General features: G+C 39.3%; 1 protein-coding gene across 3 annotated transcripts; it reads left to right on the top strand.

Moving 5' to 3' along the window:
* Positions 1–2,904: 2,904 nt before the first annotated feature.
* On the top strand, positions 2,905–23,335 carry IVNS1ABP (influenza virus NS1A binding protein). Of its 3 annotated transcripts, none has more exons than XM_059937979.1 (15): positions 2,905–3,024; positions 9,277–9,498; positions 10,473–10,600; positions 10,822–10,991; positions 11,120–11,195; positions 12,301–12,474; positions 12,819–12,944; positions 14,295–14,402; positions 18,327–18,456; positions 19,010–19,234; positions 19,708–19,829; positions 19,926–20,052; positions 20,136–20,267; positions 20,378–20,551; positions 21,865–23,335. In XM_059937979.1, exons 3-15 carry the CDS (start codon positions 10,490–10,492, stop codon positions 22,116–22,118), a joined length of 1,929 nt encoding a protein of 642 aa, XP_059793962.1. In that variant the 5' UTR covers positions 2,905–3,024; positions 9,277–9,498; positions 10,473–10,489; the 3' UTR covers positions 22,119–23,335. The 3 variants fall into 3 exon arrangements, with proteins under 3 accessions (XP_059793962.1, XP_059793954.1, XP_059793968.1); XM_059937971.1 differs by having other exon boundaries at positions 2,905–3,292; XM_059937985.1 differs by having other exon boundaries at positions 2,911–2,968.
* Positions 23,336–23,861: the final 526 nt, after the last annotated feature.

The raw sequence follows: 23,861 nt of genomic DNA, 5'->3' as shown, positions 1-23,861 counted from the left end.
GTAATATGGTATAGAAATTTTAAAATAGAAACAAGTTTCCAGTACAGGAAGACATATAAATTGTGTGAATTGCTAAATTGTAATACTTAATTAGATTATCTTATCATAATTAGCATGGCTAATAAATAAGAGAGGTAACTAATATCTGGAACAAAACGGAGCATGCACATACGCCTAGAAAAGGTTTTTGTATCTGCAGTGCTTCTCAAACTTTAGTGTGGGTGAAAGTAGTTGAGATGCTTGTCAAAATGTACGTTTCAAGGCCTCTTTTCCAGAGATTCTGATTTAGCAGTTCTAGGGTACAGTTTCTTAATCTTGGCCCTGTTGACATTGGAGGTGGGATCATTTTCTTGTTGTGGAGGACTGTCCTGTGCATTGTAGGGTGTTTAGCAGCAATACCAGTAGCACCTCTCCCCAGTCCTGTTTCCAGACATTGCCAAATGTCCCCTGGGGGCAAAAAAAATCACTCCCCTCCTCTGAGAATCACTTGTTTAGGGTGAAGCCTGGGAACCTTCATTTCTAATAAGAACATCCACGTTATTTTGATAAATGTGGTCCGTGGACCAAACTTGGAGAAACACTGAACTAAAGTGGTATGAGTTGAATTATGTCCCCTCCAAAATTCATGTTAAAGTCCTAACCCTCAGTACCTCAAAATGTGACCTTATCTGGAAATGGAGATTTGGTTAAGATGAGGTCATACTGGGTTAGGGTGGGCCTCGAACCCAGTACGACTGGTGTCCTTATAAAAAGGGAACATTTGGACACACAGACAGGCACACAGGGAAAATGCCATGCAAAGACTGGAGCTATGGTGCCACAAACCAAGGAACTACCAGAAGCCAGGAGAAAGGCTTGGAACAGATCTTTCTCAAGTGCCTACAGGGGAATCAGGACCCTACAGACATCTTGATTTTAGAAGTACAAACTGTGAGACCATAAATTTCTGTTGTTTAAGCCACTCAGTTTGTGGTACTTTATTACAGCAGTCCTAGCAAAATAATACATAAGGAATAAAACACAAGCCAAAAAAAAAAAAAAAAACACAAGCCAGAGTTTAGGACTGGGACAACATTTAAAGCAGGATCAGAGAGGAAAACAGGCAGATTGCAGGTTGGCATCAATCCCTAATTTATCTTTCTCAGTGCCTGACATAAAATAGAAGTTGATAGTTTTTATTTTTATTAAACACTGTCCAAACATATCTTGTGTAATTAAAATATTGAGTGAAATCTTATAATCTGTTACTTTACTGGGTTGAAATTGTCCACGATGTTCCATTGTTAAATTTTCATCTGGATTATATAGTAATTGGAAAGACAGGCTTAAATCTGGAGTTGCCTGGAAGACAAATGGAATGCATAAATTGTCATTATTCATAGAGAAGGTAATATGCAAATGTGAAATTCCATACAAGGCAAAAATGCATTGACACTGTAGCTTTAAGAAGGTGGTGATTGTTTCAGGTCACAGAGGCACTATTTAGAGTACAGCGAGTGGGACCATGTGTCCAGCAGGCCACAAAGTCATGTGCCTACCTGAAGTGGGCAGTTCATACTCTCTCTCTGGAAAGATGAAGTCTATGGTATTAAAGGAATGTAAAAGGTATGTACTCGAATAGTTTCATTTGCAATAAAAGTGAACACTGCTGTCAATTATTATCAGACAAAAACAAGAGGCCAGTGGCAAATGTCAGTCTTTTTCTCCTTAAGAAAGGTATAAGAATTATACTAATAGATATCTTAGATCCTGTTTCCTTCCACAATTGAATTGGAAACAAAACAAAACAGAAATCTCCTTGCCTCAATATTTTAGAATAAAAAGTTGTAAAGCTTCTATTGCAGATGAAGGGCCCCAACATTTTTCCTGCTCCCATAAGCATATACGAAATAGTTAATGATAAAGAATGGTAGGAAGTGATGACAAAGGGCTCCTAGAAATATGTCTACTAATTAAGCGGAGGGATCAGATACAAACAAGGTTAGATGTAGATGGCTTAAGCGCCCTCACCAAATCAGGATAGGCTAACAGGACATTAACCTGGAAGCCCTTGCCAAACTCTAAACAAGCTTACCTCACGAAATCCCCTCACCTTCAATCTAGGAAGCTTTCCAGTGTGCCCTTCAGAGTCCCATGAAGTTGCTGTCAGCCTGCTATACCCCACGCTCCCCCTGAACAGGTCTGTCTTCTGGGGGCAAGGTGGGTGAGTGCGTGGGGATAATTAAGGTTGCTATCTGGTCTCAAGGTTATCTTTCCAAGAGGGCAAGTCCAGCACAGAGCTGACTCAGTGTCGCCGCCGAGAGGAGAGCTGCACTCAGACAAAACAAATCCCGGGGACGAAAAGTAGAAGTAAACAGGTTTTCATAGCAACACTGATATAATATTAGGCATTCTCTGACCTCGCCAATTGTTCTAAGTTACTGAATCCTCTCACCCCTTTTCGTCAGCGTGCCTCTGCTCTTCCTCACAATCACCACGCTTCCTCCTCGCACCACCCTCCTACAAAGGTGAGAGCAGACGGGCAGCTACAGACTCTTAGGTCCACTGCGGCCAGCTCCAGTCCTAGGGCTGTTGCCTAGATGTACATTTGACGCCGAAAAATCTAATCTCTCCCGTCTAATCTGTCTGGCTATATTGTGCCTCCAGGGGATGGCAGAACAGGTGAGGGCGGCTGGAGGGAACCAGTTCCCGGACTGTCTGAAAGGGCGAGGGCCGACGGCGCGACAACTGGCGGGCCCCGAGCACTCGCTCTTCCAAAGATCACCTTGCTTTGACCTAGTTGAGCTGCGCAGGACCGAACCAAACAGGGCGGGGGAGAAGGGTGGGTGGGGCGGGGCCAGCGGTGGGCGGGGCCTCGAGCGCTATATTGCTGTGCTCGCCGTTCATTTGCCGACGCTTTCCAGCCGGAAGCGTCGGGGAGGCGTTGGCGGCGGCTACGGCAGCGGCGCACGTGGTGACGTGCGAAGGGGTGAGGCGCTAGCTGGCGGCAGCGGCGGGGGCAGTGTCTCCGGGACGCGCGTGGAGGTCGGTAGCTCGGGGCTGCTGGGCACAGTTTCGCTGCCTGCGGCTTCAGCGCCGCTGTGCCAGCGATCGAGCGAGCGAGTTCCCGCGAATTTCCGGTGCACTCCCCTTCCTCGCAGCCTCCGCGGGCTGTCCGCTCGTCTCCCCGCTCGGTCGCTCCCTCCTCGGTGGCCTCGAGGCGCTTTCCGTTGGGCCGATTCCCGCCCGCTTCCTCCTGCTCCCCTTTGAAGCTCCAGAGATGAGTTTTTCCATCTCTTCAGAGATGAACCAGGTAATACGCGCTGGTCCCATCGACGGTGGAGGAGGAAGAGGGCGCAGCCAGACTGCGAACTGGGGGATGGCGCGGGCGGCTGGGGTCAGGGTGTGAGGCGCGGAGCGGTGCCGGGTGCCGGGAGGAGGACGCCCCAAGCCGCGGCCGCTGCCTCCGTCGCCGTCGCTCTCTGGGGGCGAGGAGCCGCAGCCGAGCGGCCCTCGCGCTCCCGGTGCTGCTGTGGTTGCCGGATCGCGTTAGCGGCCAAGGGCGGGCGCGGGCCGCCTCGGAGAGCGCTGGAGTCGAGGAAGCAGGGCGTGAGGAACGAGAAGTTTTTGCACGAGGGGTCCTCGGGGACCTGGGTCAAGAGGCCGCGCGCGGGCCAGGGATGACCTCCCGGAAGGAGGGCGCGGGAATCTCCGTTCCTGCTGTCAGGAACCGATGCCTAGTGTTGGGGTCGGCCCGGGGTCTGGACTCTCTTCCATGAGCCTTCCCAGGACCCGGCGAGTGTGGGCGGGGAGCTGGCCCAGGGCCCCATCGGTACCCCGGGCCTGGGGTAGGGTGGCACCGCGCCCCTGATCGCCGTGGGCCGCGGGGTCCTTTGTTCCCGCTCCACGTTGCCCGCTTTTCTTGCCAAGCGCGGGGAGAAGGGGGCGGGAGGAGGGAGGAAGGGAGCGGCTGCCCTGACGTGTCGCGCTGAATGACTGCGGGGCTGGCCAATCCCGGGCGGGGGTGTGCAGACGCTGGGCGCTCTGCCTCCCAGCCTTCGGAGTGGGCTCCCGCCCCGCCGCGCGGGGATGAAGGCCTGGGACTGCAGGACTCTCCAGTCACTCTGGGGCGCTCGCCACTTTGTTTTTGCCAAAGAAAATCGGCAGAGAGGTTTGCTCTTTTTCCGTCCTTCTGCGCATCTTGCAAAGGGACTCTGGTTGTAAGCTCATGATGGTAGGAAGGTAGCAGGCAGTATCAGATTGAGGATTGACCGTAGGGAAACTTGAACCACAAATACTTTAGAAATAGATATACTTTTTCCCCAGTACAAAGTAGACAGATCTATTGTTTGAGGCCGCTGACGTTTCAAAAACTAGATAAGTAGAAATCAGAGGCCTAAAGGGTTTATTTTTGTTTCCCTAATGTCTGTTGTCAGTCATAGAGGATTAGAACACCCTGGCGTCAAGCTGTTCTTTGAGAACTTGCGTGTGGTGATCTTCTGTCTAGTAGTAAATAACAACCGTGTAAGCATAGTACTACTCTAAACAGTTCAACAAGTACAGCATGGACTAGACTATCAGAGACAATATTTTCTTTTAATAATTCTAGCACTGGTGGTTGTTTAAGGGTAACAGTATACTGATGAGTAGCTTTAAGCATAATCATGCCAAAACTTCTGTCTGAAAGATGCTGAAGGAGCAGTTATTCTTTGTATATCTGGAGATGAGGTGTACGCTGACTGTTTAGAATTGGATTGAGAATACTATAATTTAATACCAGCTGGCAGGCTACTCGTCAAATGTCTATAATTTGGTAGTGAGAGGTAAAACTGGACTAACATCACTGACCTAAAGGAGACCCAGAATGGTTTTTCCTCTGTGTTTTCCTAATAGATGAAATCTCTATCATTAGTTAATATTAATTTCTTAATTATTTTAATTTGTAGTTCTGTTTTTCTGGCTTTTCCCCCCAAAACAAAGTGTTCCAGGTTTTGGTTTTAGTTTTAAATTCGTGTCTTTTTTGGCTACTTATTGGGCTGGCCGAAAAGCTCGTACGGGTGTTTCTTGTAAGAAGGTACAGAAAAATCCGAACGAACTTTTTGGCCACCCCAATACTTTGGAGTGGGGTTTTTTTTTTCTTGATTGAAGGATATTTTAGGTGGCAATCGAATGTGTTTTGCAGATAAGTGTTGCGTTTTTTTTTTTTTTTTAATGCAAAATGTTTTCCTTTTGGGGAACTGTCTTAATCATTGATATTAAGATGAAGTACCCCTAAAAATCATTTCATTGACTTTTCAACAGTATGATCGTATAGTCAAATCTACAAGAAGGTTGGGGAGCCTCCTACCTTGTGCTAGAGAGTGTAAACGGAGGAATTAATGAATAAGGGAGGATTTCTGAGTTTTTGTTAGAACCACAGAAAGTACATGATTATATTCACTTGTAAACTTCAATTACCGCCTTGTAAATGATTTATAAACCGATGCGTCGCTCACTATCCTTACACTTTTCCTATCAATCTGGATGCCCAACAGGTACCTCAGCCTTATAATGTCCCAAAGCAAACTCCTCTTTTCCTTCCCAACTTTAAGCATGCAGCAAACTAAAAATGTCTCTATTATGCTTTTTGGAATTCTAATTTTGATACTGATGCCACATATCTACTCTAAAATATCCTTATTACCAGTTAGGATAAGCAAGGGTTATAAATAATTTCCCTGCATCCATGTTTTACCCATTCCTCCAGACCATCCCCTGTATTTCTGTGAGTGTCCTATGCCTCTGTGCTAAAAATTCTGCTCTGTTTAAACCTTAATGTTGATCTCTTTTACTTCCTCTCCTACCGTTTACCATATGCATCCTGCAAACTACAGTCTATTTAAACAGAGATCGCTGCAGTTTCTGGAATATGTGTGCTTTCATACCTCTTTCCCCTTTTGTTTGCACTGTTTTCGCTGCTTGGTTTGTCTTTCTGATTCGTCTGTGGAGTGTTCAAGGCTGGGGAGTGGAGTTAACGCCATTGTGTCATGAGCATCCCATTCCAGACTGTGCCTGCCATATGTTTGGAGCCGTACATGTTTGTGGGATCTAAGAATTACAGAACAATGAGGTTAAAAGCATGGAGTGAGGGAGTGAGTTTGGTGAGTTTTGATATAGATGGATCGTTTCAGACATTGGGAATCTATAACTTCTGGTTTTTAAAAGATTCATTGACTTACTTTGTATTATAAAGTCTGTCCTTTAAAAATGGAGTTAGTTACTATTTTGTGAGTTGGCTACGCTCAAAAGATTGCCTTGAAACTTAAATAATACTTGTAATTTGCCTTGAGGTTTTAAGGATTCTTTGAAAGTTTGATAACATTTTATCTTGCTCTTACTGAAGGCCCAAGAAGAATTTGGGGGCAGGTCATATTGTGCCTGCATTTTTTACAGCTCCTTGATAAGGCTTACTGAATTGTATTTGGGTTCAGCTGATCTTTTGGCGGGCTGTGGTAACATGGGAACTTCTGGGTTTTACTAAAGCAATTTAATTACTCATTTATGAGTCGTCTGTATCCCTTTTCTTGCACTGGCCATATTAAGAAACTGAAGACTGTTTGCCAGAATATATTGCATTTGATCTCAGTTTTAATTTTAAAAGTGGATTAGTCGAATGTGTTTTTTAAATATCAAATAAAATTCTAAATTTTATAATTTTATGCAAGCCTGGGATGTTGGGGCTTTTGGTTTGGCTTTTCAAAGATAAAAAATTCTCCCCACATTTTTATTCCATCAGTTATTGAGCTTGAGTTTCATAGACCAAACTGAGATCTATGACTCTTTGGAATGGCTTAAAACTCAATTTGTCCACACTAACTTTAGTGAAAGTGAATGTGAACTTTGAAAGACATGGTTTTGCAGGCAGAAGTTGAGGTGACCTCCTCCAACTTGGGGGTGGGTGAGAGTAGGGGCATATAGTATATGAGGACGGTAATTAAATAAAGTTTGTTGCATTAACTTAAATGCCGAGTGGACTTGGGCTAGCTTTTAAAATCAAGTAGGGTTATACGGATCAGCAGACGTTAGAGATTAGGTTCATGTTAAGACCTTGCTGTACGAGAAAATCATCAAGTACTAATGTAGTAGCACTCACTCTGTGGCAAAACTAATAATATTGTACAAATTTGTATGGCAAGAGTTGCTCCAAAAATTCTCCAGTATTTTCTCCCAAAGGACTGAAGTGATTTTAACCATCCAGGTTTTTGTTGTTCTTGTTGTTTTCCAAAATAAATTTAAGGTAGAACTTTCAATTTATCAAATACACCCACAGAGATACTGTGAATTTGGTTCTGGGCCACTGTGGTAAAGCGAGTCACGCCAATTTTTTGGTTTCTCAGTGCACATAAAAGTTATGTTTATACTCTACTGGAGTCTATTAAATGTCCAAAGCATTATGTCTTTAAAAATAACATACATACCTTAATTTAAAAATACTTTATTGCTAAAAAATGCTGACCATCAGCTGGCAACTCAGGGTTGCCACAGACTTTAAATTTGCAAAAAAAAAAAAAAAAAGGTAGTATTTGTGAAGCACAAAAAGTGAAGTGCAGTAAAACAAGGTATGTCAATATATAGATGCCATTTTTATTCTTGGTAAGATCAAGGCTCGTTTACAAATAAATACTGAATAAAACTGGTCAAAGTTTAAAATACTTATAAATCTCCCTTTGTTTTTGTTTTTTCAGAGGGCATACATTTTAATCATATCCAACATAACTTGCATGGAGGGGTCCCCCCCCTTTCACCCTTGCATAGATTTTCCCAACTTGAGCTAGGTCTTGGCTGAAAATGTTTGAAGGTTTCTTTTGGATAGTGTGTTCTCTCTGTACATAGAATTGTGTGTTACTTGGAAAACACTTGTTTTGTTAGAACTGGTTTGTTAAGAAAAGCTGAATTAACTAATCTGGATGCAAGTGTAGAGCAGAGGAAATCAATATTACATAAAGGTATGAAATAGTTTCATTGCAGGAGTAAGCATTGACAGTAGTCCCAACCTGAGTCAGAATACTCAGGTTTCCTTGAAATAAAACCTAAGCTATGGAGAAACCAGTGAAGGCATACGGGATACAAATTGTGCATGTGTTGCTCTTAATACAATAGTTTGTTGAAATGGAACTGGACTAGCCTTCAAGTGGGTTCTGGGGTAAGGGACCATTCACATTAGCATAATTGTTAGATTTAGAATTGTGGGCTTGATTGATATATAAGGAAAATACAGGTAATTTGAAGATGTCCATTTTAAAAAGTATGCACATCTTTCAAATAATTTCTTACTTAGTTCTGGTTTGCTGAATTAGTGGTGTAAGAGCAGTTCAGATGATTAAAAAATAAGTACCATCTGACTCTGACACTTTTAGTTAATGACATGTGAAAATGGGGGGAGGACTGAATGGGATTTCCCTCAAGATTTGATTTGAACCAGAATTGTTCTGTTGGTAGTTTATTACTGTATATAAGAAAAATGATCATACAGAGCACAGACATCAATATTTCCCTTTTTGTTTATTTAGTTCATTTCAACAAATTACTCATCTTTATATTCAGGTTTCTAGGCTAGTTGTTTTGGTGGGGGGAGATGGGAAGGATACAAAGATAAAGAAAACAGAGGCTCTGCCTTCAAGAGGCCTTGAATCAAGGAAGATAAGCCAGAACAGACCAGCTGGAAGATCACACATACACACTTTCAGAGAGGGTTCAGTATGTGGAGGATGGGGAGAAACTACTCAGCTGAAGGGATTTGGCAGGGGCTCTGGAGGTAAGATTTCAGCGGGCAGAGGTTGGGTTAAGGGTATTCCAAGAAAAGGAAACTTGAAGTTACAGAGGTGGGTACGTACAGAGAAACAGTATATCTGGTTTGACTGTACCATTGTTACATACATGTCGGGGAATAATGATGGTTGCTTGCTGGCTGGTAAAAACACAGACAGAACACATGTTTGTATATTAGTTGGACTCTAATAGTAAATAATATTAGAATTAACCATTATTTATATTTTCCTCTAATTTTGTGCTTGTATATCTCACTTAAATGGTAAAAGTTACTAGCTCCTTCTGGGGAGGGATTTTATTTTTTTTAATCACCTGAGTGGTTGCAGGTTAAATGAAAATGCTTATGTATAGTTGTATTTTGTGTTATTTTCTGTATTGTGCCATTTACCTCAAAATGTCTTCAAGATCAGGACTTTGCATGATCTGATCTACCTAGATCAATGGCAGTCTTTGAGCATTCTGAATATCCAACAATCGTCATTATTACAGATTATGATGCATGATTATCACAGAAGAAGTTCGTGTCTATAGCTTTAAAGGACTTGATTACATCATTTTCAAGCCTGATAGTTTTGGAATCACCATTAGAGCTTCAGACACCTCTGCCTTCACTTCAGCCACCTGTCTTCATACCTCAACGGAGCGCTGAGTTTCCTTTGTCCTTGGATTATTTAAAACACCCCGGAAATACATTTCTCACCAGTATAGTAGGTAAGTGGATAGTCAGTGCCCAGTGCACACATTTTTTTTTTTCTGAAGACTGTGCCAAGTACACTAACAGCCTTTGATAATATTTTTAAAAGGCGAAGTCAGTAATATTCGTAGAAAAAATTTTTTTCCTATTTTTTCCTTTCTATAAACTATTTTAAACTTAAATGAATCAGTTACTTCAAACTGAAATCTTCTAGTACCACTTTTTAATGATGCATTTTGTGTAGCCATTAGTCACTTGTTCACAAGAAACGGTGAAATGGAAAATTTTTTGAAGAACATACATTTCTATCTTGTATGTTTATGAGATAAGTAATTTAAAATATATGAAACTTGCAAAGGGAACAGAATTTTTAAAATATTTTTATTTTATTGGCGTATAGTTGATTTACAATGTTGTGTTAGTTTCAGGTGTACAGCAAAGTGATTCAGTTATACATATACATATACATATACAGTTATACATATATTGATTCTTTTTTAGCTTCTTTTCTCACATAGGTTATCACAGAATATTGAGTAGAGCAAAGGGAACAGAATGTAAGTTAGTCTTATATATCAATGAATAAAGGAATGACTGCAGCCCCAACCAAGGAATCTATATGTGATGACCACTTCACATCTTTCCAGACTTTTCAGTTGCTTGTTATATGGGTTTGGGCAGGGCTGGGTTTACATTTTTTTTCCCCTTCACAACGAGTGTACTAATAGGAATAGAAAACTGGCCAAAATTGCTGGGACACCATAACACTACTGTATGAATCCTTGAAAAGACTTAGGACCAAAGTATAGGGGTACAAAGGCTTAGACGTTCAGTGCCAGTGGTGTTTTAGCAATGTTTTTGTATGATAAAATTTTTATGTGTTGTTGATAGGATGAAATTTGAAAATTAAAGATACTGCATTACTCTTTAAAATGTTATAAAAATCACCATTCATAAGTAAAAGTAACTTGGCTTTCTTTCTGCCCTTTAGCCAAATTATAAGGAAAAATGATTCCCAATGGATATTTAATGTTTGAAGACGAAAATTTCATTGAGTCTTCTGTTGCCAAATTAAATGCCCTGAGGAAAAGTGGCCAGTTCTGTGATGTTCGACTTCAGGTATTTAAAACGTAATTGGAAACTTACAGAATTGATCTTTCATTACTAAAAACCATATGTTCTTGGATTGGCTTGTTTTGTTTTTCATAGGGGGCATTTAATGAAATAAGTTTAAAAAAGAATGATTTACCCAGAAATGTAAGATGAAGGATACGATGTAGTAATTAGCTAGAGAAATACATAGTCCACAATGCTTCTAATGTTAATTCCTCACTTTGCAGGTCTGTGGCCATGAGATGTTAGCTCACAGAGCAGTCCTGGCTTGCTGCAGTCCCTATTTATTTGAAATCTTTAATAATGATAGTGATCCTCACCGAGTTTCTCATGTTAAGTTTGATGATCTCAATCCGGAAGCTGTGGAAGTCTTGTTGAATTATGCCTACACTGCTCAGTAAGTTCTCTGAAGTACATCATATAACTAGGGAATGAAATTCCAAGTCCCTCTAAATTTATTTAAATTAAGTATCTGTGTTTCAAGGCCTTGGTATGATAAATGATAAAGAACCTTTTTTCTAATAGGTTGAAAGCCGATAAGGAATTAGTCAAAGACGTTTATTCTGCAGCAAAAAAGCTGAAGATGGACCGAGTAAAGCAGGTAGAGTAACAGAAGTAATATACAAGGAGTACTGTTACTAGGGGGTCTTATTTTATATGATTAGTGTGTACAATTTGTTATAAGACATCTGTTGGACTCAAGAACTTGGAAATGTCCCTTTTTTTCCCCTAGAGAACCGAATATGTATGTAATTTTAACTGTTTAGCCAATGTAACACAGCAGGGTCACACTTCCTCTCAGATAATTCAACCTACAATCTTGCTCTTTCAATAGTCTTCTCTGGCAGGGTAAGTCTTGATTTTCTCAGTTAATCATATAACTCATATCCTTAATTCTCCGTTCTTCTACACTTCTCGGTTGTTCTTTAGAAGTATTCTTTCTAGAATTTAATGCCACTGAGAAGTGCTTAATAATTTACAGGGAAAAAGGCATTTAATCCTCTAATGTGGGAGTCAGAAAACTGTGGGCCTGAGGCCAGCTGCCTGTTTTTATAACATCTTATTGTAACATAGCTTTCATTTACACACGGTCTATGGCTGCTTTCCACCTGCCGTGACAGAGTTGAGTAGTTGTGAGAAAGTATGGCCCACAAGCCTAAAAACTTACTGTCTGGCCCTTTGAGAAGTAGTTTGCTAACCCCCTCACTCTGCTTAAAAATCCTTTTGTGGTCATAGCACGCGTCCCTCAGGTTAGAATTCCAGGCTCTCCCTAATATAGTTGTTATTCTTCCAAAACTATTTCCTGATTGTCTTATCTTTTTTCTGGCCAAACTAAATTGTTGCAGCATCTTCCCTAGTTCCTATGTGCATTCAACGTCATCTCCCCTGTAGAGCCCCATTCAGATTACTGCCTTTATGAAGCCTTATCTATCATTCTAGTTGGAAATACTTGTCTGAACATTTCATGTGCATTTTCATAGCATTTCAAGTTTGTTGCATTTTTCCTTAAACATCCTATGTATTTGAATGGCATTCTTTGATGTTTATCGTTTGTATACATGTATTCTTCCTACTGTTAAACTTGTTCTAGGGCAGTGATTTTTGGTTAATCTTTATATATTCACATAGTACTTACACACTGAGTATTAAATATTTGTTAAATAAAATGTATGTAAATGTTGGCACTCGTGTATTTCTTTTCCAAGGTTTGTGGGGATTATTTACTATCTAGAATGGATGTTACCAGCTGCATCTCTTACCGAAATTTTGCAAGTTGTATGGGAGACTCCCGTTTGTTGAATAAGGTTGATGCTTATATTCAGGAGCATTTGTTACAAATTTCAGAAGAGGAAGAGTTTCTTAAACTTCCACGGCTAAAGGTAAAATCTATAAAGATGAAAGATGTAAAGGTTAAATAAAGAGATACATACTACTTAGTTCCAGGAATGTAATCTTTCTCCATGTTTCAAGCAAGTGAGTAATGGTTATGAAAAAGACAATACATTGAAACCATACGGTTATTTTTAGCAGTGTAATGGTTTTCTGCCTACCAGTTTGTTTACTTTCTTTTCTTTTTCTTCTCTTTTTTTTTTGGCTACTGGTTTCCGTAAAAATTAGAGTAAACGTATGGAGTACAGTTGGGCATCTATGACCGCTTTATTATGAAATTGAGAATTAGAGACTCAACACTGATCCATGTGTCTTTGTTTTTTCCCAACTCTAGTTGGAGGTAATGCTTGAAGATAATGTTTGCTTGCCCAGCAATGGCAAATTGTACACAAAGGTAATCAACTGGGTGCAGCGTAGCATCTGGGAGAATGGAGACAGTCTGGAAGAGCTGATGGAAGAGGTTAGTTTTAAAGTAAATGGGATTCAACAATTATTAAAAATTATTTTGCTATAACATGAAGGATTCCCTTTCACTTTTATTTTATAACCATGACCCTAAAGAATTTAAATTTTGCTATAGGTACCCCTAAGCTGAGAAACAGGGGGGGTGTCCAGGTGAGCTGAATGAACTGTTCAGTTTGGTCTTCTGCTTTTCTTTTTTTATTTCTTTGCTTATTATGTGCTGTTAACTTTCTTTAAAGTAGCATGTAATTTGCTTTAGAAATGGGAGGTGGTACTGAAATTTTCTGTAGATTCTTAATTTTTCTTCACAGGTTTTTGCTTTAAATTGACAAGTAGGTAAAAGCTTCTAATGGTTGTTCCTCCCCATTGATTTATCTCCCCATAGGTTTATTAACAAAACTAGGATACCCAAGACTGAAGAAACAAGAAGAATCCTCAAGTGTATTGACACGTAAAGAAGCAGCAGTCCTGCCCCAGTTCTCCTAAGAAAAATCCGCTGTGGGCAGAGAACGATGATGATTTAATGGTGTTTACTCCTTTACAGGATTCTTATCTTTAAAGCTTTGTGTTTTTCAATGGTGTTGTTCATACATATAGTCACTCACTTAACTTGGGCTACTTTTTGAAAAGTGCACAAGAAAAAATTGACGGAGAAATGGTGGGAATTAAACATGCAGATGGAACAGTGGAGTGACCTTGAGTTTATCCCTCCACTTAAGCCTTTCGGATTCACTAAAGGCTTACCAAACCTGTTAGGCCTTTAAAAACACAGTTATCATTATGCTCTAAAAAGGCTAACAGGTGATTTTTAAATTCTATATGGTTTCCCACTTGAAAATCAGATGCATTAGCCATATGTTTGCATCTGTTAAGGGAGGTGTCTCTGTAGCTTGTTTGAATTTTTGCACTTGTTTTTTATCTGTTTTTCTTGACATTGCTTGCGCAGGACAGAAATATGTTTATGCACATTAGACCACTTACTCTTCAAAGGTGTAAACCAAGTATTTTATTATAAATATGTATATTCTTTAAGAGCCTATATATTGTACTAGTGCCTTTTTTTCTTAATGCTGTACCATAGAAGCTATGAAAAAACGAAGATTTCTTTCAAGCCAACCAAGCCAAGGACTCTTCAGCCAGTATTAGAAGATTCTGTATCTTATTTTTGTTTTTTAAATTTTTACCACCATGACATGTATTTTCTTTACTTTGGGATCCTGCCAGAGTAAGATGTCAAGAAGCTCAAGAAGCACACTGGAGGTTACCTTGAGGCGTTTGTGTGATCTGCATACTAGTGGAGTAGCCGTGGAGACAGTAGCCACATGGGTGTTCTGTTGCTGTTTTGCAGGTTCAAACCTTGTACTACTCAGCTGATCACAAGCTGCTTGATGGGAACCTACTAGATGGACAGGCTGAGGTGTTTGGCAGTGATGATGACCACATTCAGTTTGTGCAGGTATACATTGCACATCTGAGGTAACCTCAGGTTAAAATTTGCTTAGAGCATTTTATAGTAGACTGAAATTTTCCTTTAATAAAGGAAAGTGGAAGAACTTCATTGGTATAACTGGACAGAAACATTTGTGGGAGAAAACAAGCATACCTTTCATACCATTACTACCATTTTTGCCACATAGAAAGAAATTAACGAGAACAAAGTAGGAAACCCCACTTAGATTTTTTTCTCAATCAAATAGGATTTACAAGTAGTAAGAAAAAGGGCCAATAAGATGAAGCAAAATAGAAATTATTTGTTATTTTGGTCAGGTTATAAAAAATAGTTGTTTGTAATGGGAATGACTGTTAGACCCAATTTTTTAAAAAAAATCTCAGGTATAAACTTTTTTAGTTTATGGATAAATAACATTAGAGAAAAGAATGCAAATCATAGATGTCACATAGTGAACCCACTGGTTTAAACACTACCTGGGTCAAGAAGAGAATTCTAGCATTCTGGAAGCCTTCCTCTTGCCCCCTTCCCAGTCACTGCCCTACACTACCCCAAAGGAAGCCATTATATCCCAACTTCTGAAGCATTAGATTAGTTTGCCTGTGTTTGAAATTTATGTAAATGGTTATACAATATGTATTCTTTGTGTTTGGCCTTTAGCTTAACATTGTATTTGTCAGGGATAACTATAAAGTAGGCTGAGTCGACCCAAGTTAATGGGTGTTTTCCTTTAATAATTAGAAGGTAAATGATAGACTCAGAAATAACGTGTATGGTGATACTATCAGGTGTTCTGTGTCAATGGTGGCTGAATATTTTTATTTTCACAAAAAGCTTTTGGGGCTGAGTTAGTTGAGAATTTTGTTCATGTTTGTGCATTTTGAACATTGAGGATATTTTCCCTCTTATCTCTAAACATCTCTAAACTGTAAGTTAATGGTTTTTTAAAGTACTCTTTCAACAAGCAGCGGTTGAGTGCCTGATAAGTGGCAGGCCGTGATGTTAGGTAAGAGGGCCCAAAAATGCGTAAGAGACAGTTTCTGCTTCCGGGACGTTACAGGAGTAGGTAAAACAGAACAGACTTATACAAATTACCTACGGAAGACATTAAGGGGAGGGTGGAACCAAAAGGAGAAAAACTAGGGAAATTTCACAAAGGAGGCAACATTTGAGCCATCTGAGGATGTGGAAGAGTTTGCATAGCAGATAGAGGTGTGTCAGATAGCAAAGGATACCTGTGAAAGGCTGATACTCTTGGAATTGCAGGTCACATGACGGGGAGAGTAGGTAAATAACATCTGATCGGGGATCATACTTTATTCTACAAGTAGTGTGGGACTTTCAAAGAATTTTAGACAAGGGAGTAGAGTGATCTGAACAGATATATTTCACAACTTTAATAATAGTGAAAAACTGGGCAAGAGTCCAACAATAGGGGGATTGGTTAAATTATGGTATTTCCATACAGCAGAGATCATCATCATATTTTAGACAGATAGTTAACTATCAGGTGGCAGTCTCTGGGTCATGGGATTCCAGCTGATTTGAGGGGTTTGTTTGTTTGTTTGTCTTACTTTACTAAATGCATCGAACCCTTCTATTTTTATGACCAGGTACAGAGGGTAGATTAAAGCTTGTGAGACCAATTTGTAGACTATTACAAGCAGTAGTTCAGGTGAAAAGATGAGGGGCTTGATCTAAGGACGAGAAGGGGAAAGGGTGGACTCTAGACATTTATAGTTACAAAGGTCCTTAGTGATTGTTTAGATTAGGAAAATTAAGGAAACGAAGAATTTGAGGGTGAGTAGGATTCTGACCTGTGTGACTTATTCCAGGGAAGTGCCATGAATAGAGATGATGAAGTAAAAAGGATGAGGAAACACACTAAGCTTCAGGAAGAGAAAAAGTTGAGAAGGCACCACTGGAATCAAATTGTGTTGTACAAGCTAGCTAACATAGGAGAAGAAAGTTTGAAGGAGGACTAGATTGTTAACTGTGTCCAATCATCCTCTGGGAGGTCACGTAAAAGAAGATTAGGGATATCTCTTCTACATTGGTTTTAGGAAGCCACTTTGTAACCTTTAGTGGGTATAATTTCCAGAGAGCATTAAGGTTAAGAAACGCTTAGCTTGAGAAGTGATGGTGGCTGAAAAAGAAAGAGCTACCAGGGACCACCCCTTGGGGAGGTCAGAGGCAAAGAAAGTGTGGGCCAATGGGTGGGCTGAGTGGGAGGAGTTGATAGGGTAAAGTTTGAAAATAAAGGAGAGTAAAGAATTAGGTTTGAAAATGTTCTGGAAGGAACATAAAAGAGTTAACCAGCATTTCTATATAAGGCTTGTTAGTTACATAACACTAAGTAGTCTTCATTATTACTGTGCTTTTTTTTTCACATTTGATTTTCTCTCAATTAAAGCCATACATTAGAACAATTTTCTTACTACAGTAAAAGCTCTTAATCAAGCATCATCAACTTGTGTTACTTTGGATCCCTTCTTCCCACAGATTGGGATAGGGTTTTATGTACCTTGTAACTCCTAGTGGCACAGGACACACAGACTATCATAGCATGAAAGAGTGGCTTTAAACTCAGAATTCCTAATCCTTATTTTTCTTGCATTGCCTTAGGCAATGCATATTTTCTCTCTTATTTTCAGTATTTTTACCTATAAAATGGAGAGATATATTGCCCTTACTGGATTAAAAGAGACAGTGTGAATAAAGTGCCTAATAATACCTAGGTATATAATAAATGTCTAAATGGAATGTAATCATAACCATTAGCATGGTACATTCTCCTTTTCTCAAAATAGCCTACTTAAGCTATGACCACATTTGCTGAATTGCTTACACCAAACTTGATAGTTTTTTCACAGCTTCAAGTAGCTACCAAAATCTTTTTCTCTATTGTTTCATGGCCTTTTTCTTCCACTCGAAACAGAAATTTCCATTAGAGATTCTATCTACCCATGAGGCTGTGGCCCTGGGGATCAAAATAAGTGGATGAGCAAACTTGGCCAGGTACTGAAGGTGGTACCTATTCATTCAGCAGGCAGTTCCTACCAGGGTAATCTTGACTCTTCTAATGCCATGTGATCATATCCTTTGGAAGTGTCAAGAGCTAAAGTAATTGGAAGAAAACCATCAAAGGGAACTCATACACGAGGGCACAATGTAATCTTCTCACAGCCATTTGAAAATTTGCAGCTTTGCCCATTTCTCCCTCTTTTATGTTCTCGTGTATTCCTTTAAAAATGTTTGGTTCTTTTAGTATTATTGCTTCATTAATTTCTGATTACCATTTTTACTTCTGTGTTTTGATGTCGTTTTACTGGTCTAGAAAACCACTCTATAATACCTTTAAGGTAATCCTAAAGAAATATACTTGTAAATATTTCTTGTAATTGCCACTTTTTTTCCTGTAAAATAACTTTCAGAGAGATTGGATGGATATATGTCTGCTAATATGAAGGATACCAGTACATATGATTTAGTTAAGTTTCACAGTTTCATGGAGATAGTGGGTTAAATGTATTCTCTCAGTTAATTCATGATGTTTTAGATTTATAACATTTTGGAAGATTCTATACTTAATATAAAGACTATGTGGATTATGAAGGAGGAGGTTCCATTTTTTCCTCCCTTGACTATTCTGATACTTGACCCACAACATGTTTTTTTAATTGTTGAACTTGAACTTTTTCTTGACCAGGGTAGGTGTAGTTGTTTCCTTATTAAGTGGAGATGGAAGAATGCCAGTGATGTGTGTCAGTCAGAAAGCGTTGTTTTGTGTTAAATCTAGGTGTGCTATAAATGTCATGCATAAGTGCAGGGTACTAAGGGTTTTCTCAGTGTTGTGGAATAGCTCAGGAGCAAAGGTACACCAGGTATGGTCTTTGGCTAGGTTTCTGTAGCTGCCTTTTGATTTTGCAGAAAAAGCCACCACGTGAGAATGGCCATAAGCAGATAAGTAGCAGTTCCATTGGATGTCTCTCTTCTCCAAATGCTACAATACAAAGCCCTAAGCACGAGTGGAAAATCGTTGCTTCAGAAAAGACTTCAAGTAAGTGTATTACACTTGTCAGATTGCCTTCAATTTATTTCTTTTTTAAGAAGGAGGTTTTTTGTTTGTTTTTAATTTATTTATTTTATTTATTTTTGGGGGGCTGTGTTGGGTCTTTGTTGCTGTGCACGGGCTTTCTCTAGTTGTGTCCAGCGGGGGCTACTCTTCGTTGCGGTGCGCAGGCTTCTCATTGCAGTGGCTTCTCTTGTTGAGGAGCACAGGCTCTAGGCGCGCCGGCTTCAGTAGTTGTGGCGCACGGGCTTAGTTGCTCCGCGGCATGTGGGATCTTCCTGGACCAGGGATCGGACCCATGTCCCCTGCATTGGCAGGCGGATTCTTAACCACTGCGCCACCAGGGAAGCCCTAAGAAGGAGATTTAAGTGGAACCATATAATACTTCTAAATTGATTGAGGAAAAAACTCAGAAGCAACTAAATTTGGAAAAGAGTAGCAGGTCATCCCCTGTCTGGAATCTGGAGTCCAATTCAGGATCACACAGCAACCAAAACTAATAAAAATTGTATCTTTAAACGTGGAACTCTTGTGCTTACAGATAACACTTACTTGTGCCTGGCTGTGCTGGATGGTATTTTCTGTGTCATTTTCCTTCATGGGCGAAACAGCCCACAGAGCTCACCAACAAGTACTCCAAAACTCATTAAAAGTTTAAGCTTTGAGATGCAACCAGATGAGTTAATAGAAAAGCCCATGTCTCCTATGCAGTACGCACGATCTGGTCTGGGGACAGCAGAGATGAACGGCAAACTCATAGCTGCAGGTAAGAATAGAAGGATAAGTGACTTATCAGAAACCTTCAACTGGCTAAGCCTCTGTAAGTGGACGTTTATGCTTGCTTGTGACATGCAAACTTTGGAAGACAGGGTTTGTTTAATATGCCTTCTTCTGTGGCATTCCGCTTTACCACATTCTAAGAAGACAGAAATAAAAAGTCAATACTATAGTATTGCCTAGCCTTCAAGTTAATGTCTATCTCTAATTCTTAAAAAACTATGGAGTGGGTAATTGTTCTCTCCTAATTTTCAAGTCAAGACTAAGCAATTTACTTACGCTCATAATTTTGTCATTCAGCTATTACAAGCACTTAGTTAAAACATCAACTAATGTGGCCTTATTAAGTTTGTGGACAAAGATTCTTTTTCTCATTTGTACAGATTACTTAAACCATTCTAGACCAGAAACCCTGGTCCAGTTTAATATTTTAAACATAACTCTTTGTGGTTCTTGTACCAGGTGGCTATAACAGAGAGGAGTGTCTTCGAACAGTTGAATGCTATGATCCACATACAGATCATTGGTCCTTTCTTGCTCCCATGAGGACACCAAGAGCCCGATTTCAAATGGCCGTACTCATGGTAAGTGCACTGTATTGCAGGAAGAAGCAGCCCACATTTAGCTTTTTCTAAGAACTTGAGAATGGCGGAAATATTAATCTCTCGCTTTTGGCATAGGGCCAGCTCTATGTGGTCGGTGGATCAAATGGCCACTCAGATGACCTGAGATGTGGAGAGGTGTATGATCCAAACATAGATGACTGGACTCCTATTCCAGAATTGAGAACTAACCGTTGTAATGCAGGTAATACTTCTCTGCTGAGATCATCAGTATTTAAGTATGATAATTAAGTTATCAATTTATAACCTTATTTTATACTCACATAGGAGTGTGTGCTCTGAACGGGAAATTATACATCGTTGGTGGCTCAGATCCATATGGTCAAAAAGGACTGAAAAATTGTGATGTATTTGATCCTATAACAAAGTCATGGACAAGCTGTGCTCCTCTTAACATTCGTAAGTTGATTTTTTTTTTTTTTAAAGACCTCTGAATCAACGGTATGTGTAGTGCACACTTACAGTTTTGGGAGATAGAATAATAATTTTGGTTTGACTTGATTTTATAGGTAGACACCAGTCTGCAGTCTGTGAGCTTGGTGGTTATTTGTACATAATTGGAGGCGCAGAGTCTTGGAATTGTCTGAACACAGTAGAACGTTATAATCCTGAAAATAACACCTGGACTTTAATTGCATCCATGAATGTGGCTAGGCGAGGAGCTGGAGTGGCTGTTCTCGGCGGTGAGTGTTGGGACTTGCAGAGTTGAGGAGTAGGCAGTAGCAAGAGTCTGTTCTAAAATTCCAAGAGAATGGCAGTGATAACTATCCGCTTGTGTAATGAAGGATTCAGAAGTAGCCTTCTCTTCTGACGCAGTGGGGATTGGTGGTTTGTCTTTTAGAAATGTCTTTTCTAATCACTCAGTACTGGATATACAACATAAATATATTAATTCATCTTCTTCCATAGATCATACTCATAATGCATCATCTTGGAATTTGAGTTTGTTTCTTTAGAGCAAGAATTTTTAAAAATTTGATTTGTAAAACAAAAGAAATGCAAATCATCTAAATCTAGTCTTTTCTAATTGTCTACTCCATGCCTAATTGGAAGCAAAATTTTTAGATTATTTTTAACAAGTGTTTCCAAATCATCATATATAGACACAGCTTTCTTTTCACATCCATTTTATGGAATTACATAATTACAATAATGAATTCAGTTAGAATTGTTTTTAGAACAAAGCTTGTGGCTCAACTGGCAAGAGCCTAAGTGTGTAGGCACGCCAGTAAGTAGCCTACTGGCCTGCAACCTCTGGCCTACTATGAGCCTTGTCGGTTCTTTTATGGGTAAGTACATGGATGCAGGTAGGCTAAGTGACAATCAGATGAGAAAATAATGAATTCGAGAATCCCTAATAAGGTTTTTCCTTAAGCGCCAGAGAATATTTAATGCTAACATTTTGTCTGAAAATAATTTAACTATTAACTGCCCTGCATGTATAATTGAAAATAGTCATAGTTCAGTCTGTTTCCAAGAAGAAATTTCCATGCCAAAATCATTTTATATAGTTGGAGAGCCCTAGAAAATGTTCAGGTATCTGAAACCTGCTTTCCTGTAACTTATTTTGAATCTTAGTTCTTATGCACTGGACTAATAACAAAACTTCCAGTGCACAGAACTACTCTGGTTTGCCACTTACTGGTTGCATCTCTAGGCAAGTTGTCCAACTTCTTTATTCATCATTTCTTCATCTGTGAAATGGCAGTAATAGAAACAACCACATAGAATTGTTGTGAGAATTGCACTGTAGTTAGATGGTGCCTCCCTTCCTTTAAATTGCCTGACTTACACATACAAACAGGTTCTTTTCAATTCTATTCCATTTGTATCCCCAGCTTCTAGGGAGTGCTTGCCACATTGGTAGGCATTCAATACATACTTTCTGACAGAACGAACAGGCTTTTCTACCAAGAACCACTGTTTTAGCAAAAGACCAATTTAAGGGTTTCTTTCTTAGCCTCTCTAGATTAATCTTGTCTCTTTTCTCTTTTAGGAAAACTGTTTGTAGGTGGTGGCTTTGATGGTTCTCATGCCATCAGTTGTGTGGAGATGTATGATCCAACTAGAAATGAATGGAAGATGATGGGAAACATGACTTCACCAAGGAGCAATGCTGGGATTACAACTGTAGGGAACACCATTTATGCAGTGGGAGGATTTGATGGCAATGAATTTCTGAATACGGTGGAAGTCTATAACCTTGAGTCAAATGAGTGGAGCCCCTATACCAAGATTTTCCAGTTTTAACAAATTGAAGACCCTTTCAAACTAACAGGCTTAGTGATGTAATTGTGTTAGGTAGAGGTACACTTGTGAATAAGGAGGGTGGGTGGGTATAGATGTTGCTAACAGCAACACAAAGCTTTTGCATATTGCATATTATTAAACATGCTGTACATACTTTTTGTGTTTATTGGGAAAGGAATGCAAAGATGAAGGTCTGTTTTGTGTATTTTTAGGGCTACTTTGGTTATTTTACTTTTTTGGAAGTTGATATTGTAAAAGAATAAACCAAGAATTGATTGGGCACATCATTTCAAGAAGTCCCCTCTCCTCCACATTTGTTTGCCAATTTGCACATTATATGACTCTTCCCTCAAATGTGTATTATGGGGCAAGAGAGGTAGGGTTTTAAGATATAGGCAGTTGGGTTTTTTAAAGGCCCTTTTTCAATAACTGGAACACTCTATAACAAAGAGACTTATTTAACTAGATGACAATGACTATTTTTGTTTTTGTTAAAAGAAAGCTTACATGCCTACCGAGGTTTAATCTTTTATGATGGCCTTTTTATAACTTTTTGTATTCTCAGCAGAGTGCTTTACCTGTTGAAGTAAAATGTGGCAGGTTCAAATTACTGAAGCAGAGTGGCAGTCTTAAAAGTATGCAGTGAGGTGTTTTATACGCCCAGAATGCAAGCTTCAGAGAGCTCTTGCCTCAGCTACAATTTTTTTTTGTTTGTTTTTTTGTTGTTGTTGAGAATGCAATACCAATGTTTATTGGAATAGAGTTGCTGAACAGTAACATGGCTGTGATTTTTATTTGATACACTGTTTTTAAATACTTTGACTTCTTGGGAGTATATTTTATATAGCAAAACACTCAATATTATATTAATAACAGTAAAGAACAGTGAAGTATTTTATCTTCTAAATAATTCCTATTTTTTATTTATCATTAAAAAAACAATCCTAAATGGCAGCCCTTGATTGTAAAAAAAAAAAAAAAATTACCTTAAACTGTATTGGGTTTATGAATGCAGCCTTTATCAGAACTATGTTTTTGTTCAGTTTTCCTATTCATATGGATAAATACTGGTTGGGGTGGTGACTTGGTATCTAATGTGTAATGCTACACATATAACTTACGGTGCCAAAATTAGAACATCCTAATGCTTGCTGCTGATGCAAACATATTAAAGGTACTTTGCAGGAAATCCTTGCACCTTGGGATTACTATCCAAATGTTGTTGTGTACTCATTCATTACTAAAAGTTTTGGGGGGGAAATTTTTTTTTTTCAGTAAAAATGAGCTTAAGGTATTTGTGGGAAAATAGTTAACTGGCATCTTACATCTGAAATAAGGACTGATGTAAAGGGGGTTTTTTGGTTTTGTTTGGTTTTGTTTTCTCTGGGAAGACAAAAAGAGGCACACAGGAATCTAATGAGCCAACTGGGACAACATGACTATCCACTGGCTAACCTGGGTGAGAAGAAAATTAGGTATTTTTTTACAAATGTTCCACTGGGACTTTGACCCCTTATTTCACTCATCTATCCCACAGAGAGAACCAACAAGAAAGGAAATCAGTTCGCCTGGTAGCTGTGTAGTTCCTGACTATCACTGGTTTGGTTCTGGACTAAAACTGGGTTGGCAGATTTGAATTTGCCTAATATGATGAATATTTTTAAAATAGATCTGTATATGTTCTATTTATTTAGCACAAGGAAATAAAATTTTAGTGGGGGGAGTCAGTGTAAAATCCTTGAA

This window comes from Balaenoptera ricei, chromosome 1 (assembly GCF_028023285.1).
Source record: "Balaenoptera ricei isolate mBalRic1 chromosome 1, mBalRic1.hap2, whole genome shotgun sequence".
Taxonomy (NCBI): Eukaryota; Metazoa; Chordata; class Mammalia; order Artiodactyla; family Balaenopteridae; genus Balaenoptera; species Balaenoptera ricei.
This window is presented reverse-complemented; position numbering and strand designations above follow the sequence as displayed.